The sequence below is a fragment of the Chiloscyllium plagiosum genome, unplaced genomic scaffold (assembly GCF_037043375.1).
Source record: "Chiloscyllium plagiosum isolate Xiang-an unplaced genomic scaffold, Cpla_swu_hap1 HiC_scaffold_11, whole genome shotgun sequence".
Taxonomy (NCBI): Eukaryota; Metazoa; Chordata; class Chondrichthyes; order Orectolobiformes; family Hemiscylliidae; genus Chiloscyllium; species Chiloscyllium plagiosum.
This window is the reverse complement of record NW_028270149.1, coordinates 1,376,558-1,394,842: the sequence shown is the minus strand read 5'-3', so window position 1 is coordinate 1,394,842 and position 18,285 is coordinate 1,376,558. Positions and strand designations below refer to the sequence as shown.

Below are 18,285 nucleotides of genomic sequence, written 5' to 3'. Positions count from 1 at the left end.
ATTCCCTTTCTGCCTATCGAGGTTTCGCCTGCAGTGTGACCATCTCTCTGTATGTGCTATCCGTGCTACTCCCAGCTTCATAGATGCTCCAACGTGTCCCTCGCTGACACCCTCCTGCTGGCACCCCCCAGCTCTGAAACCTGGGGCTTTCGGGAGCTGCATTAAACCTTCAAAGGCCTCTTCAAATCAAATAATGTCATTAATTTCAGAGCCCTTCTTCCCTATACCTTGTTAAAACAGAAAATAAGCTATAAACCACAAAAAAACTTTGTAATCAATAATAACGGTATAAATACTCATTATCTGGGCTCACCCAATCAGCAGCTTTGACTTGCCCAATATTGAAGAGCAGAAGTGCTAACCAATGAGACAAAAGGACATAGTGATCAGCTCCCACCTCTTTCACCAAACTCTGGCTACTCTCCAATTCAATAAGACAGCATTCCAGTACAGAGAAGGCAGTACTGAAGGAGCCCTCTTTTCATGGCTCCTAATTCAAGGGTTTGGGAATTGGAATGAACCAGTTATTTAGTTATCTAATGAACCAGTTATATAATTAACTAGCTTCAGCTTAGTACCTGTAAATTCTTATTTGAAAGCTGCAAATAAACTGCACCCAATCAAAACAGCAACTTTTAGTTAACTGTTAAATTAAAGAGGGTGAAATTGAGGACTGCAGATGCTGGAGATCAGAGTCAAGGTTAGAGTGATGCTGCAGTGATGAAGGGCTCTTGCCTGAAACGTCGATTTTCCTGCTCATCGGATGCTGCTTGACCTGCTGTGTTTTTCCAGCACCACTCTAATCTTGACTGCTAAATTAAAGGATAGATTAGATTTGAGATTGAATTATTTCCTAAGACTTACACCTTGAGGCCCCCGTTTCACCAAACTCCAGCTACACTCTAATAACAACATGACTATAATTCTCTCGAGGCTGTTATACTCTACAATATCAGGGTCCTACCTTTCAACTTACATCCTAACTCTCTACATTTGGTGTTTTGTACATAGAAAATACAGTATTTCCAGTAACACCAGTGTTTGACAGAATATCGATTGATCTGGTCTGAATCAGTTGTGAGATCAGTGTGGGAGTAAAGAGTTGGGATGAGATTGTGCTGAACCTGTCAGTTAATGACTATGGGACACCAGTGCTCTGTGCATTGTTCACTGAATCATTCTGATAACAGGGTCACAAAGAAGGATGGAAGTAACTTTGCTGTCAAACTGGTCCTCTGGAACTTTGTTGATAGGAATGACAGGAGAATGATACAGTGCAGAGCTGTAAGTGAACAGTGACTGTACTGATCAACAATGCAGATCCCTTCAATTCAATCCAAATCTCATTCTCACTGACATCATTAAAATTCAAAAATGTGCTAGTCAACAGCAAGAAATCTTCATGCTGAACCAAGCAGATCTGGAACCAGGGACTGGGAGAGTAGTACAAAGTGTTGATTCTAACACACTAAGAATGATGGGCTCTCCAGGATGATCCTGCTTTAATAGGAGGGGATAGAATGAGCTATCAGAGGATTCACAAATATCAATAAAATAAGTCTTACTGAAATGTGCCACAAATTTCAACCTAGTTCAAAGTCATCAAAGTCAAGCAGTAAGTGAACAAAGCCCTTGATCACTTGACTTCATGTTAATAGTAGGTGTGATAAAACAGATTATTTAATAAGGAACTGAATGGACGCCGAATTTGTCTTAAATATAACCGATTCACATCAATAACTATGACAAATCATCTCTGCTTGTGAGCAATGTTCAATCATTCACCATAACCCAAAATAGATTAAATAGCAGCCCTTAAAAATCTGAAGAATATTTGGAGTGCATGTGCGATCTCGGCTGAGCAGATGGTATTGGCCAAGGGAGAAGTTGTACTCAGGGTCGATGAAACACTGATTGGCAGCTTACAGCAGCTGAGGCCCTGAGTTCTCAGTAAGCTTTAGGTTCAGGATGGGTTCAGTGTCTCTCACTGGGACGACCAGCTCATGCCCACCACAGGCCTGATCCTGCTCCTGGGCATCTTCCAGACTCTGAGTGAGGTTCCTGCGATCAGAACCATTGCTGTAGCTGGAGTCAGTCGTGACCAGGGTAGAGTCTCCAAATGATAAGCTGATATCACCATCATTTAGAATCAGCTCAGAATCATCATCCTTCAGCTGCTCCTGGTTCTGAGAAGGAGAAGCAATTAGTTCAAGATGCCTGACATCAACTTTGCTTTTATTCATTTACAGACTGCGGATGTAGCTCACTGGGCCAGCATTTACTTTCAATCCCTCGGTACCCTGGAGATTATGGCGAGCTGCCTTCTCCAACTGCTGCAGTTCATGGGGTTTGTAGGGTCAGCCACAAAGCCGTTTGAGAGACAGCTCCAGGTTTGTGTAAATGTACACACACACACAGAAATCATGATAAAACATGAATGTATAAACATACAGCAGTGTTCACACACAGTCAGCCAGCAGCTATAGAAAAGCCACAGATAGATGTGACCCTGATGCTATTAGACAGTGTGTGCTGGAACACAGAGGCAGATCCTCACATTAGCCACTGGCCAATAAAGGAGTGTCACTGAGTTGGAGCTGGGATTGGATTGACTGTCCAACACTCAGACTGTGGGAATATCTGGAATTCAGGAGGAACCAAACCAATGATAGACCTCCCTAAAGCTCCTCTCTGGTTAAAGTGTGCAGTTTCACATATTGAGCACAGAAAGACACAAGCCCTAGCTCCAAGCAGCTTCTGGAAAAAAACAACCATAGAGATATGTAGGCAGTAAGATGTTCTCACCTCATAGGCCAGGGGGCTGGTCAGGATCCTGGCAACTGGAGCACAGCAGCTGGGTAAAGTGCTGGTGAGGGGGGGCCCACTGTGTGTTAATATCGGCTTCAAATAACTGGGTATTCTGTGAAGGAAAACTACTTCACAAACTGACTGCACATGGAGAAAACAGGAGAAACTGAATGACAGAAACCTGAGAGCTCCCCCCATCAGAAGGGGAGTAAGGGGGGTGGGGGGTGGAAAAGAGCTCCCCCTGTCAGACGGGGTAATACAGAATGTTTGCTTGACACAGTGGGTTGTTGCCTGGAGCACAGTAGCTGAGTTAGCCAGCAGCTTGTCTGTAACATAACGTGACACCAACAGCAGGGGCTTAATTCCCAGGTTTAATTCCTGGTTAAATGACAGGCTGAAGTCAGTCTGAAGGTCCTACCCTCTCAACCTCGCTCCATCACCTGAGCCACGATGACCCTCAGATTTAACTCAACACCAGTTGTCTTTCACTAATGAATCCTTTTGGATCCTGATGACTTTCACTTTCTGTAAGGTACTGCCTGAAAGGATGTTGGAAGCAGATTCTGTAACAAATTCACAGAATGCCTAGAGTACAGAGACCTGTCAGTCAGTCATGTCTATGTTGACACTCTGAGGGAACAATTTGCCTTGTACCTTTCCCCATGGGCCTACACATTTTCATTCTACAGATATTTGTCTGAAGTCCTGTTGAAAGCATTGATTGAGCCTGCCCCCAGCACACTCTCAGGCAGTGCACTCCAGAAACCTCAACCACTTGCCTCACCATTGCTTCTTTAAACAATTAGCTAAAAACTGCACCTTCTAGCTCTCATTCCTTCCCCCAATGGCACCACAGTGTTTCATCTCAACTCTGCCTAGACTCCTCATGATTTTGAAAACTTCCATCAAATTTCCTTCTAGCCTTCTCTGCTCCAAGGAGGACAGTCCCAAACTCTTCAATCATTCCTTATGGAGGCATGGGATACAGGGAAGTCTGGCTGTCTGGATACAGAATAGGCTGGCCCATAGAAGACAGAAGGTGGTGGTAGATGGAACGTATTCAGCCTGGAGCTTGGTGACCAGTGGTGTTCCGCAGGGATCGGTTCTGGGGCCTCTGCTCTTTGTGAGTTTTATAAATGACTTGGATGAGGAAGTGGAAGGGGGTGTGGGGGTTAGTAAGTTTGCAGATGACACAAAGGTTGGTGGAGTTGTGGATAGTGTGGAGGGCTGTTGTAGGTTGCAACCAGACATTGACAGGATGCAGAACTGGGCTGAAATTCCAGGAGTTCAACCTGGAAAAGTGTGAAGTGATTCATTTTGGCAGGTCGAATTTGAACACAGAATGCAGGGTTAAAGGCAGATTCTTGGCAGTGTGGAGGAACTGAGGGTTCTTGGAGTCCATGTTCATAGTTGCCACTTAAGTTGATAGGGTTGTTAAGGAGGCATATGGTGTGTTGGCTTTCATTAGCAGGGGGCTTGAGATTAGCAGCCACAAGGTTATGCCGCAGCTCCACAGAGCCCTGGTTAGATCACACTTGGAATGTTGTGTTTAGTTCTGGTCGCCTCATTATAGGAAGGGTAGAGTGGGTACAAGGAGATTTACCAGTATGCTGCCTGGACTGGAGGGCATGTCTTATGAAGAAAGGTTGAGGGAGCTAGGGCTTTTCTCATTAGAGTGAAGAAGGATGAGAGGTGACTTGATAGAGGTGTACAAGATGATAAGAGCATAGATAGAGTGGATAGCCAGAGACATTTTACCCAGGGTGGAAATGTCTATCACGAGAGGCATAATTTTAATGTGATTGGAGGAAGGTTTAGGGGAGATGTCAGAGGTAGGTTCTTTACATAGAGAGTGAAATGCACTGCTAGCAGTGGTAGTAGAGTCAGAGACATTTGGGATATTTAAGTGATTCTTGAATAGGCACAAGGATGATAGTAAAACAAAGGGTATGTAGGTTAGTATGATCTTAGAGCAGGATAAACGGTCGGCACAACATCAAGGGCTGAAGGACCTGTACTGTTCTATGTTCTATATTCTACAACAGAACTTTCTCACAGAGCCATACAGCAGGTAAGGAGACCCCTCAGTCCAACCAGTCCATGTCGAACATAGTCCCAAACTAAACTAGTCCCACCTGCCTGCTCCTGGCCCATATCCCTTCAAACCTTTCCTATCCAAATGTCTTTTAAACATTGTAACTGTACCCACATCCACTACTTCCTCAGGAAGTTCATTCCACATGTGAACTACCCTCCATGTAAAAAGACTTTGCTTCACAGCTTTTTTAAATCTCTCTCCTCTCACCTTAAAAACGTGACCCCTTGTCTTGAGGTCTCCCATTGCTTGGACTATTCTTGTAAATTTCTACTACAATCTCTCCAACATATTCACATTCTTCCTGTAGTATGGCACCAAAAACTGTACACAATACTACACCAATGCTACAGGAAGGATAGATAGGGAGGCGAGGGGGTGGGGAGTGGCAGTTTTGGATAGCATTACAGCTGTGCCGAGGGAGGATATTCCTGGAAATACATCCAGGGAAGTTTTTTGGGTGGAACTGAGAAATAATAAAGGGATGATCACCTTATTGGGATTGTATTATCGACCCTCTAATAGTCAGAGGGAAATTGAGAAACAAACTTGAGAGGAGATCTCAGCTATCTGTAAGAATAATAAGGTGGTTATGGTAGGAGATTTTAACTTTGCAAACATAGACTGGGACTGCCATAGTGTTAAGGGTTTAGATGGAGGGGAATTTGTTAAGTGTGTACAAGACAATTTTCTGATTCAGTATGTGGATGTACCTGCTAGAGAAGGTGCAAAACTTGATCTACTCTTGGGAAATAAGGCAGGGCAGGTGACTGAGGTGTCAATGGGGGAGCACTTTGGGGCCAGCGACCATAATTCTATTAGATTTAAAATAGTGATGGAAAGGATAGACCAGATCTAAAAGTTGAAGTTCTAAATTGGAGAATGGCCAATTTTGACGGTATTAGGTAGGAACTTTCGAAAGCTGATTGGGGGCAGATGTTCACAGGTAAAGGGACGGCTGGAAAATGGGAAGCCTTCAGAAATGAGACAACGAGAATTCAGAGAAAGTATATTCCTGTCAGGGTGAAAGAGAATGCTGGTAACTATGACTAAAATGCTGGATGACTAAAGAAATTGAGGGTTTGGTTAAGAAAAAGAAGGAAGCATATGTCAGGTATAGACAGGATAGATCGAGTGATTCCTTAGAAGAGTATAAAGCAAGTAGAGGTATACTTAAGAGGGAAATCAGGAGGGCAAAAAGGGGACATGAGATAGCTTTGGCAAATAGAATTAAGGAGAATCCAAAGGGTTTTTATAAAAACATTAAGGACAAAAGGGTAGCTAGGGAGAGAATAGGGTCCCTCAAAGATCAGCAAGGTGGCCTTTGTGTGGAGCCGCAGAAAATGCGGGAGAAACTAAATGAATATTTTGCATCAGTATTTACTGTGGAAAAGGATATGGAAGATATAGATTGTAGGGAAATAGATGGCGACATCTTGCAAAATGTCCATATTTCAGAGGAGGAAGTGCTGGATGTCTTGAAACGCATAAAGATGGATAAATCCCCAGGACCTGATCAGGTATACCCTAGAACTCCGTGGGAAGCTAGAGAAGTGATTGCGGGGCCACTTGCTGAGATATTTGTATCATCGATACTCACAGGTGAGGTGCCGGAAGACTGGAGGTTGGCTAAAGTGGTGCCACTGCAGGGTTGGCAAACGTGGTACCACAGTTTAAGAAGGGTGGTAAGGACAAGCCAGGGAACTATAGACCAGTGAGCCTGACCTCGGTGGTGGGCAAGCTGTTGGGGGGAATCCTGAGGGGCAGGATGTACATATATTTGGAAAGGCAAGGACTGATTAGGGATAGTCAACATGGCTTTGTGCATGGGAAATCATATCTCACAAACTTGATTGAGTTTTTTGAAGAAGTAACAAAGAGGATTGATGAGGGCAGAGCAGCAGACGTGATCTATATGGATTTCAGTAAGGCGTTCAACAAGGTTCCCCATGGGAGACTGATTAGTAAGGTTAGATCTCACGGAATACAGGGAGAACTAGCCATTTGGATACAGAACCAGCTCAAAAGGTAGAAGACAGAGTGTGGTGGTGGAGGGTTGTTTTTCAGACTGGAGGCCTGTGACCAGTGGAGTGCTGGGCCCTCTACTTTTTGTCATTTACATAAATGATTTGGATGCGAGCATAAGAGGTACAGTTAGTAAGTTTGCAGATGACACCAAAATTGGAGGTGTAGTGGACAGCGAAGAGGGTTACCTCAGATTACAACAGGATCTGGACCAGATGGGCCAATGGGCTGAGAAGTGGCAGATGGAGTTTAATTCAGATAAATGTGAGGTGCTGCATTTTGGGAAAGCAAATCTTAGCAGGACTTATACACTTAATGGTAAGGTCCTCAGGAGTGTTGCTGAACAAAGAGACCTTGGAGTGCAGGTTAGAATAGATTACATTAGATTCTCTACAGTGTGGAAACAGGCCCTTCGGCCCAACAAGTCCACACCGCCCATCCGAAGAGAAAGCCACCCAAACACATTTCCCTACCCTACATTTACCCCTGACTAACGCACCTAACACTGTGGGCAATTTAGCATGGCCAATTCACCTAACCCACACATCTTTGTGACTGTGAAAGGAAACCAGAGCACCCAGAGGAAACCCACGCAGGAAGTATGTGCAAACTCCACACAGACAGGTGGGGAATCGAACCTAGGACCCTGGTGGTGTGAGGCAGCAGTGCTAACCACTGAGCCACTGTGGCACCCTATAGCTCCTTGAAAGTGGAGTCGCAGGTAGATTGGATAGTGAAGAAGGCGTTTGGTATGCTTTCCTTTATTGATCAGAGTATTGAGTACAGGAGTTGGGAGGTCTTGTTGCGGCTGTACAGGACATTGGTTAGGCCACTGTTGGAATATTGCATGCAATTCTGGTCTCCTTCCTATCGGAAAGATGTTGTGAAACTTGAAAGGGTTCAGAAAAGATTTACAAGGATGTTGCCAAGGTTGGAGGATTTGAGCTAAAGGGAGACGGTGAACAGGCTGAGGCTGTTTTCCCTGGAGCGTCGGAGGCTGAGGGGTGACCTTGTAGAGGTTTATAAAATCATGAGGGGCATGGATAGGGTAAATAGACAAAGTCTTTTCCCTGGGGTGGGGGAGTCTGGAACTAGAGGGCATAGGTTTAGGGTGAGAGGGGAAAGATATAAAAGAGACCTAAGGGGCAACTTTTTCATGCAGAGGGTGATACGTGTATGGAATGAGCTGCCAGAGGAAGTGGTGGAGGCTGGTACAATTACGACATTTAAAAGGCATTTGGATGGGTATATGAATAGGAAGGGTTTGGAGGGATATGGGCCGGGTGCTGGCAGGTGGGACTAGATTGGGTTGGGATATCTGGTCGGCATGGACGGGTTGGACCGAAGGGTCTGTTTCCATGCTGTACATCTCTATGACTCTAATACTCCAGCTCAGTTCTAGCAAGAATCTTAAACAATTTCAACATCATCTCCTTGCTTTTGTACACTATGCCCTATTAATAAAGCTAAGAACACTATCTGCTTTATTAACTGCTTTCTCTACCTGTCTTGCCTCTGAATGTACATACGCAGCCAGGGCTGTCTGCCAGTGCACTCCTTTTAGAGTTTACTCTTTACAATATACAGTCTCAGCATGTTGTTTCTGCTGGAATGCAGCACCTCTCAGCTCGCCACATTAAATGTGGTCTGCCACAAGGGAGCACCCACAGCATGGGGACAGAGTACCAATGATTAACAATCCTTTGGGTGAAATCATTTCTCTTTCTCCCAATCATAAATATGAATTTTAATATGGATTTCAGCAAAGCCTTTGACAAGGTCCCACACAGGAGACTGAGCAGGAAGACAATCGCACATGGGAATTTTTGAAGTGGTTCAAAACTGGCTGTTCTGCAGACAGAGAGGATGATGTCAGAGGCTGCTTTAGTGACTGGGAGCTCAGGGGTCTGTGCTGGGTCCCCTATTATCAGTCATTTATGTAAATAACATCGATAACTGTAGAGGGGTATGGTTGGATGACACAAAGATTGATCAGGTTGCTAACCTGATATAAACAGAATGGTCAAATGGGCAGTTAAGTAACAGATGGAATTCAATCCTGGAAAGTGTGGGTGATACACTTTGGAATGAGTAATTCAACAAGAAAGTATTTAATGAACACCACGACATTAGGAAGATCTGTGGAATAAAGAGACATTGGGGTGTTTGACTGTAGATCTATGAAGATAGAAGGTCATGTTAGTCGGGTGGTGAAAAAGGCACAAGGGACGCTCACCTTTATCAATCAAGATCATGACAGAGTCGTACAGAACTTTGGTGAAACCACAGTAGCTGGAGTACTGTGTGCAGTTCTGGTCACTGTACTATAGGAAGGACGTGATTGCACTGGAGGGGGTGCAGAGGAGATTCACCAGGATGCTGCCGGGGATGGAAAATTGAAGTTATGAGGAAAGGTTGTATAGGCTTGTGTTGTTTTTGTTGGAGCAGAGAAGACTGAGGGGTGATCTGATTGAGTTTTACAAGGGGCATGGTCAGATTAGATAAGGATCACTATTCCTCTTAGTTGAAGGGTCAGTTCTGAGGGGACACAGGTTGAAAGTGAGCACCTGGAAGTTTAGGGGGGAATGTGAGGAAAATCTTTTTACTCAGAGGGTTGTCTCTGTCTGGAATGCACCACCTGGGAGGGTGGTAGAGGCAAGTTGTCTCACATCCTTTAAGAGCACTCGGCATATCACAACATTCAAGGTTATGGGCCAAGTGCTGGTAAATGGGATTGGGTTAAAGGTCAGATGTTTCTCACGTGTCAGTGCAGACTCAGGCGGCCAAAGGCTCTCTTCTGCTCTGTTTGATTCTATGAAAAGACTGGCCCTTTTCCTGGATTTATGCCCTCCTCTCCATCTTCTGTCAGTTCTCAATCCTATGTCTGTAGCTCCTCATTCTTCACTGTCAATTACTGACCTCTACCCATTGTGTCCCATCCTTTCAATGTGTCTGGCATTTCTACTACACCCCCTTTACCTGCATTGCTCTAATAAATATACCACAATTTTAACAAGTCTTTCTATTTCATAGGTGTTGAAAAGTCTTCCTTGGGTGCTTACTGATATTCTAGGAGTTTTTTGAGTTTCCAGAATTGAATAATTTATTTCCCACTGACAGCAAATCAGAGAGAGAGCCAAAAAATGTATCAGCCATTCGATAAAGACTGTGAGTGACCAACTGCAGGGGTGAGGGGTCAGGACAGATGGCAGCCATGTGACTGAAACAGCCAATCAGTTTTGGAAACCTGAAATTAAATAAAGAAGTCCAAATGCTGAAAATGTGAAATAAAACCAAAAATTGCTGGAAAACCTCAGGAGGTCTGGCAGCATCTGTGGGGAGAGAAACAGAGTTAACGTTTAGAGTCCAGTGACCCTTCTTCAGAACTGTTGGTAGCTAGGAAACTCCATTCCATTCTCCCAGTTTCTTCATCTGATATGCTATCTTCTGTGGGATGGGGCATTTCAGAAATATTCCCTTTTCCTCAACTGAGGATTCCTCATCCTTGTGGGTGACACAGCCCTTCACCATGTCCAACCCATTTCCTTCACTCTACCCTCACCCCTTCTCTTCTCTCCCACAACATTGAATTCCTGATGAGAGGTGTATGCCCAAAACGTTAATTCTCCTGCTGCTCGGATGTTGCCTGACCTGCTGTGCTTTTCCAGCACCACACTTTGACTTCACCACTCCACCCTGTTCCCTGGCCAACATCTCTGTCTCGGGTTTGCTGCAGTGCTCCAGTGAAGCTCAGCACAAGCTGGAAGAACAGCTCCTCATTCCCCCTTTGAGACCCTGCAACCTCAGGTTGAGGTCAGTAATTTTCGGGCCTGACCACCTTCGCCCGTGTCCTTTACCTACCCCCACAGCCCAGGCCCTGTCATGCCTTGGGCTGCTTCCAGCACAGCCAGCCCACTCTCACCTACTCACTGTCCCCATTAGCAGCTTTTCTTTTCTCCCTGGTTTATCATTTTCCGTCCCTTTGTCTGTTTAACTGTCATTTTCTCACTCTGGCCTATTGTTTACTCCTTTACTCCCATCCCCACCCTGTCTTCAACACATATGCCACCCTTTCTTAGCTACTATCAGATCTGAAGAAGAGACACTGGGCTCAAATCGTTAACTCTGCTTTCTCTCACAGATACTGCTAGCCTTGCTGAGTTTTGCCAGCAATTTTGTTCTGCTGGAACCCTGACCCCGCCAGTTGTATCCATCATCTGTCCTGAAGCGCTCTCTGCTGGCTCTTCTGACACATGACAACACTCTCTCTCTCTCTCTCTCTCTCTGGTTCTGCAAAATCATTTGAAACAGAAAGATGTGTGGATTCTGCTTTATATAAACCATTTTGTTCACTTCTTCTTCACTCTATCATAATCCAATGAAGAGAGAGGGGAGAAGATTCTGGATGGAATTGTTCGGGCTGCTGGGAAGAATGAGAGTAGCATTACTGTCACCAGCTAAGATTAACTCAGGAGATTACTCACACCCCAGGGTTGGCTGGTAACTGAGAGACTGGGCCTTCTGTAACGGTCAGATCATTCTGGAAATTAATCCCTGAACTATTCGGAGTTCTGACGGTCATCGGCCTGTGGACATGTTCTTCCCAAGAATGTAATTTCACCAGATTCTAGAAACTCTCTACAGAAACAGAGCTGTAACTTTCAGTAAAGCATTAAGCTGCTGCTGTTGGTGAGCATACAGGCCGTGCTGTAGAACATAGAACATAGAAGAATACAGCGCAGTACAGGCCCTTTGGCCCTCGATGTTGCGCCGATCCAAGCCCACCTAACCTATACTAACCCACTATCCTCCATATACCTATCCAATGCCCGCTTAAATGCCCATAAAGAGGGAGAGTCCACCACTGCTGCTGGCAGGGCATTCCATGAACTTACGACTCGCTGAGTGAAGAACCTACCCCTAACTTCAGTCCTATATCTACCCCCCCTTAATTTAAAGCTATGCCCCCTTGTAATACCCGACTCCATACGCGGGAAAAGGTTCACACTGTCAACCCTATCTAACCCCCTAATCATCTTGTACACCTCAATCAAGTCACCCCTAAACCTTCTTTTCTCTAATGAAAACAGCCCCAAGTGTCTCAGTCTTTCCTCATACGATCTTCCTTCCATACCAGGCAACATCCTGGTAAACCTCCTCTGCACCCGTTCCAGTGCCTCCACATCCTTCCTATAGTATGGCGACCAAAACTGCACACAATATTCCAGATGCGGCCGCACCAGAGTCTTATACAACTGCATCATGACATCAGGACTCTGGAACTCAATTCCTCTACCAATAAAAGCCAGTACGCCATATGCCTTCCTCACCGCACTATTTACCTGGGTGGCAACTTTCAGAGATCTGTGTACATGGACACCAAGATCCCTCTGCTCATCCACACTACCAAGTATCCGACCATTAGCCCAATACCCCATCTTTTTGTTATTCTTCCCAAAGTGAATCACCTCACACTTAGCTACATTGAATTCCATTTGCCACCTTTCTGCCCAGCTCTGCAGCTTCTCTATATCCTGCTGTAACCTGCCACATCCTTCCTCACTGTCAACAACTCCTCCGACTTTCGTGTCATCCGCAAACTTGCTCACCCAACCTTCTAACCCCTCTTCAAGGTCATTTATAAAAATGACAAACAGCAATGGTCCCAAAACAGATCCTTGTGGAACACCGCTAGTGACGGCACTCCATGAAGAAACTTTGCCATCAACTACTACCCTCTGTCTTCTTCCATCCAGCCAATTCCTAATCCAAACCTCCAACTCACCCTCAATGCCATATCTCCGTATTTTCTGCAGTAGCCTACCATGGGGAACCTTATCAAACGCCTTACTAAAATCCATATATACCACATCTACCGCTTTCCCCTCATCAACCTCCTTCGTCACCTTTTCAAAGAATTCAATAAGGTTTGTGAGGCACGACCTGCCCTTCACAAAACCATGCTGACTATCCTTGATCACATTATTCCTATCCAGATGTGCATAAATCCTATCCCTTACAATTCTCTCTAAGACTTTGCCCACAACAGAAGTGAGACTCACCGGCCTATAGTTACTGTACCTACACTCAGGAGAAGGAGAGCAGATGGTATCAGTAATAACATTTGCAAATTTGCTGATGATACTAAGCTGGGTGGCAGGGTGAAATGTGATGAGGATGTTAGGAGATTACAGGGTGACCTGGACAAGTTAGGTGAGTGGGCAGATGCATGGCAGATGTTGTTTAATGTGGATAAATGTATGGTTATCCACTTTGGTGGCAAGAACAGGAAGGCAGATTACTACCTCAACGGCATCAATTTATGTAAAGGGGCAGTACAGAGAGATCTGGGTGTTCTTGTACACCATCAATGAAGGCAAGCATGCAGGTACAGCAGGTAGTGAAGAAGGCTAATAGCATGCTGGCCTCCATAACAAGAGGGATTGAGTATAGAAGCAAAGAGGTTCTTCTGCAGCTGTACAGGGCCCTGGTGAGACCACACCTGGAGTACTGTGTGCAGTTCTGGTCTCCAAATTTGAGAAAAGACATTCTGGCTATTGAGGGAGTGCAGCGTAGGTTCACGAGGTCAATTCCTGGAATGGCGGGATTACCTTACACTAAAAGACTGGAGCGACTGGGCTTGTATACCCTTGAGTTTAGAAGACTGAGAGGGGATATGATTGAGACATATAAGATTATTTAAGGATTGAACACTCTGGAGGCAAGAAACATGTTTCCGCTGATGGGTGAGTGCCGAACCAGAGAACACAGCTTAAAAATACGGGGTAGACCATTTAGGACAGAGATGAGGAGAAACGTCTTCACCCAGAGAGTGGTGGCTGTGTGGAATGCTCTGCCCCAGAGGGCAGTGGAGGCCCAGTCTCTGGATTCATTTAAGAAAGAGTTGGATAGAGCTCTTAAGGATAGTGGAATCAAGGGTTATGGAGATAAGGCAGGAACAGGATACTGATTAAGGATGGTCAGCCATGATCATATTGAATGGTGGTGCAGGCTCGAAGGGCAGAATGGCCTATTCCTGCACCTATTGTCTATTGTCTCATTGAAACAAATGGAATTCTTTGAGACTCTGGCAGGGGTGAACCTGAGAGGGTGTTGACCCTGACTAGAGAGTCCCAGGACTGGTAGGTGGTGGTAAAGGGACAGGGAATTTGGACGATAATGAGAAATGTCTTCATCCAGTGGAATTTCAGAGAGCAGAAGAGGATCAGTCACTGAGTATGTTTGAGGGAGTGAGAGATAGAGAGAGAGACAGACAGACAGAGTGAGAGAGAGAGAGATGGACAGTGAGCAGAGGAGATGAATACTCAGTTACTTGGAATGGTGTGGAAGCTGGAGTTGAGGAGGCACAGATCTTAGTGAATGATTGAAAAGATTCAAAGTGCAGTCTTCTCCTGCCATTTCTTCAATTGAAAGTTCCAACAGAAGGCAGAATATTAGATTGGCTGACAAGTGTCAAAACTAGCACAGACTGACAGGTGAAACAAGGCAATGACCAGCCGTACAGTTAGCTGAATACAGCAACAAGTTATACAGTTTAAAGAGTACAGCGACAGACCAATGAATACAGAAGTCTGTACAGTTTGAAGAATTGAACCCATGCTGTTGGCATCACTCTGCATTCACTAACCAGCTGTCCAGCCAACTGAGCTAACCAACCACCCCACCCAAAGCTAATGTAAAGTTGCAACAGTTCTACCAGACCACAGGGGCTGTTCTCTCATTAGAGAGAGAGAGATGACTGGTGGTAGTTTAACCTGAGGGTCACCATGCCTCAGGCGACAGGAGAGGTTGAGAAGGAGAGTCCTTCAGGGCAACCTCATCTGGTGCAGGAATTGAACCCACGCTGTTGGTGTCATTCTGCATCGTAAACCAGTCGCCCAGCCAACAGTCTGACCGTCACAGCCACAGGCCAACACAGTCTGACCGTCACGGTGACAGGCCAACACAGTGTGATCGTCACGGAGACAAGCCAACACAGTCTGATCGTCATGGCGACAAGCCAACACAGTCTGACCGTCACGGCCACAGGCCAACACAGTTTGATCGTCACGGAGACAAGCCAACACAGTCTGATCGTCATGGCGACAAGCCAACACAGTCTGACTGTCACAGCCACAGGCCAACACAGTCTGATTGTCACGGCGACAAGCCAACAGTCTGATCGTCATGGCGACAAGCCAACACAGTCTGACCATCACAGCCACAGGCCAACACAGTCTGACCGTCACAGCCACAGGCCAACACAGTCTGACCGTCACGGCCACAGGCCAACACAGTCTGACCGTCACAGCCACAGGCCAACACATTCTGTCCGTCACGGCCACAGGCCAACACAGTCTGTCTGTCACAGCCACAGGCCAACACAGTCTGTCCATCACAGCCACAGGCCAACACAGTCTGACCGTCACAGCCACAGGCCAACACAGTCTGATCGTCATGGCGACAAGCCAACACAGTCTGACCATCACAGCCACAGGCCAACACAGTCTGACCGTCACAGCCACAGGCCAACACAGTCTGACCGTCACAGCCACAGGCCAACACAGTCTGATCGTCACAGCCACAGGCCAACACATTCTGTCCGTCACGGCCACAGGCCAACACAGTCTGACCGTCACAGCCACAGGCCAACACAGTCTGACCGTCACAGCCACAGGCCAACACATTCTGACCGTCACGGCCACAGGCCAACACAGTCTGTCCGTCACGGCCACAGGCCAACACAGTCTGTCCATCACAGCCACAGGCCAACACAGTCTGACCGTCACAGCCACAGGCCAACACAGTTTGACCGTCACGGCCACAGGCCAACACAGTCTGACTGTCACAGCCACAGGCCAACACAGTCTGTCCATCACAGCCACAGGCCAACACAGTCTGACCGTCACAGCCACAGGCCAACTCAGTCTGACCGTCACTGCCACAGGCCGTACAGTCTGACCGTCACGGTCAGACTGTGTTGGCCTGTCACCGTGACGGTCAGACTGTGTTGGCCTGTCACCGTGACGGTCAGACTGTGCGGCCTGTGGCAGTGACGGTCAGACTGAGTTGGCCTGTGGCTGTGACGGTCAGACTGTGTTGGCCTGTGGCTGTGATGGACAGACTGTGTTGGCCTGTGGCTGTGACAGTCAGACTGTGTTGGCCTGTGGCCGTGACGGTCAGACTGTGTTGGCCTGTGGCTGTGACGGTCAGACTGTGTTGGCCTGTGGCTGTGATGGACAGACTGTGTTGGCCTGTGGCTGTGACGGTCAGACTGTGTTGGCCTGTGGCCGTGACGGACAGAATGTGTTGGCCTGTGGCTGTGACGATCAGACTGTGTTGGCCTGTGGCTGTGACGGTCAGACTGTGTTGGCCTGTGGCTGTGACGGTCAGACTGTGTTGGCCTGTGGCTGTGATGGTCAGACTGTGTTGGCTTGTCGCCATGACGATCAGACTGTGTTGGCCTGTGGCTGTGACGGTCAGACTGTGTTGGCCTGTGGCTGTGATGGACAGACTGTGTTGGCCTGTGGCTGTGACAGACAGACTGTGTTGGCCTGTGGCCGTGACGGACAGAATGTGTTGGCCTGTGGCTGTGACGGTCAGACTGTGTTGGCCTGTGGCTGTGACGGTCAGACTGTGTTGGCCTGTGGCCGTGACGGTCAGACTGTGTTGGCCTGTGGCTGTGACGGTCAGACTGTGTTGGCCTGTGGCTGTGATGGTCAGACTGTGTTGGCTTGTCGCCATCACAGCCACAGGCCGCACAGTCTGACCGTCATAGCCACAGGGCAACACAGTCTGACCGTCACGGTGACAGACCAACACAGTCTGACTGTCACAGCCACAGGCCAACACAGTCTGACCGTCACAGTGACAGGCCGCACAGTCTGACCATCACGGCCACAGGCCAACACAGTCTGACTGTCACAGCCACAGGCCGCACAGTCTGACCGTCACAGCCACAGGCCAACACAGTCTGACCGTCACAGTGACAGGCCAACACAGTCTGACCATCATGGCGACAATCCAACACAGTCTGACTGTCACGGTGACAGGCCGCACATTCTGACCGTCACGGACACAGGACGCACAGTCTGACCGTCACAGCCACAGGCCAACACAGTCTGACCGTCACGGCCACAGGCTAACACAGTCTGACCGTCATGGCCACAGGCCAACACAGTCTGGCTGTCACGGCCACAGGCCAACACAGTCTGACCGTCACAGCGAGGCGGTCTCTCATATGAATATTTATTGAGTATTGCAGTTGCTTCCTGTGAATTGGTGAGAGATCCTGCATTAGAAACCTTGGAGAGTACAGCTCTAGCTGGAATCAGAGCCAGTTTTTGAGGAAAGGATACTGGTGATCAAATGTGTACCACAGCCGGAACAGCCAGGCACTTTCAGCTTTAGTGTTCCTTCTCTCCCCGTCTGGACCATCCTAAGGAATTGGAAAATGGAAAGGGGTCGAATCCTCAGTAATGCATTCAGATTCCCAAAAAAACCCTCCCAATTCCCACATCCTCCCAAAACTAACCAATCAGACTAACAGTAACTGGATCACCTGATTAAACTTGAGACCACTTGGTGAGTTCGAGCAAGGTTTTTTGCTGAGACTGAGTCAGATAAAATCAGAAACTGACTGACTTGGAAAAACTCCGATAGCTTTGCAGCCAATATTCCCAGGGCAGTGTATAAAGAATAATGTGTGGGATTTATCGAGCTGTCACAGATTCAATCAGCTCAGTGTCCTCTCTCATTGCTTGAGATTCTCTGATGCTAATTATGTTTCTGTAACACACGGAAAACGACAGATTTCAGTGAAAAACTGACTGGTGGAGATCAGCTTGAAGTCCATGAGGAAGTATCTGTGTAAACGCCAGTGTTTACCTAACAGACTCACCTGCTGGAAATGGTCAACATTTGCAGATTGTTCTTGTTCAGGATTGACACCCACCCTGAAAGACAAGATTCAAAACAGATTCACTTCAACACTGACATTTCTGACACTAAAGTGGATACCCTGCAGCTGGAGATTTACATCAAACTTTCAGTCTTGCTCACAAAACTGCAACTGCACCTTTAATATCTCTCCCATTCACCCAGACTCTCCCCATGTTATACTCTTGAGGTTTAAACAATTTCCAAGTCCACGAGCTTTATTCAGTTAACCATATTCTATAAAACTCACCTCACAATGATTCCCAGCTCCACACATTTACACCCAATTATCTCTTCATTTATAAAGCTATCACTGGTTTCCTTATTTAATTAGGGATTCCTTCAAACCTGATTAGATAAAAATAGATTCCCATTTCCCTTTGTAAATAAATAATATTTATATGCAATAATAACAAACA

The 18,285-nt window shown here is 46.5% G+C and overlaps 1 protein-coding gene across 1 annotated transcript in view; it reads right to left on the bottom strand.

The window, feature by feature from the left end:
• Positions 1-1,657: 1,657 nt before the first annotated feature.
• Positions 1,658-18,285, bottom strand: part of slc9a6a (solute carrier family 9 member A6a) — a 129,171-nt gene continuing 112,543 nt past the window's right edge. Inside the window, exons 12-15 of the mRNA XM_087992299.1 lie at positions 17,829-17,883; positions 17,287-17,366; positions 2,806-2,911; positions 1,658-2,186 (exon numbers count right to left, since the gene is read on the bottom strand). Of these exons, the coding sequence (XP_087848425.1) occupies positions 1,923-2,186; positions 2,806-2,911; positions 17,287-17,366; positions 17,829-17,883 (505 nt within the window). The 3' untranslated portion in view covers positions 1,658-1,922. The remainder of the gene's footprint in view (positions 2,187-2,805; positions 2,912-17,286; positions 17,367-17,828; positions 17,884-18,285) is intronic.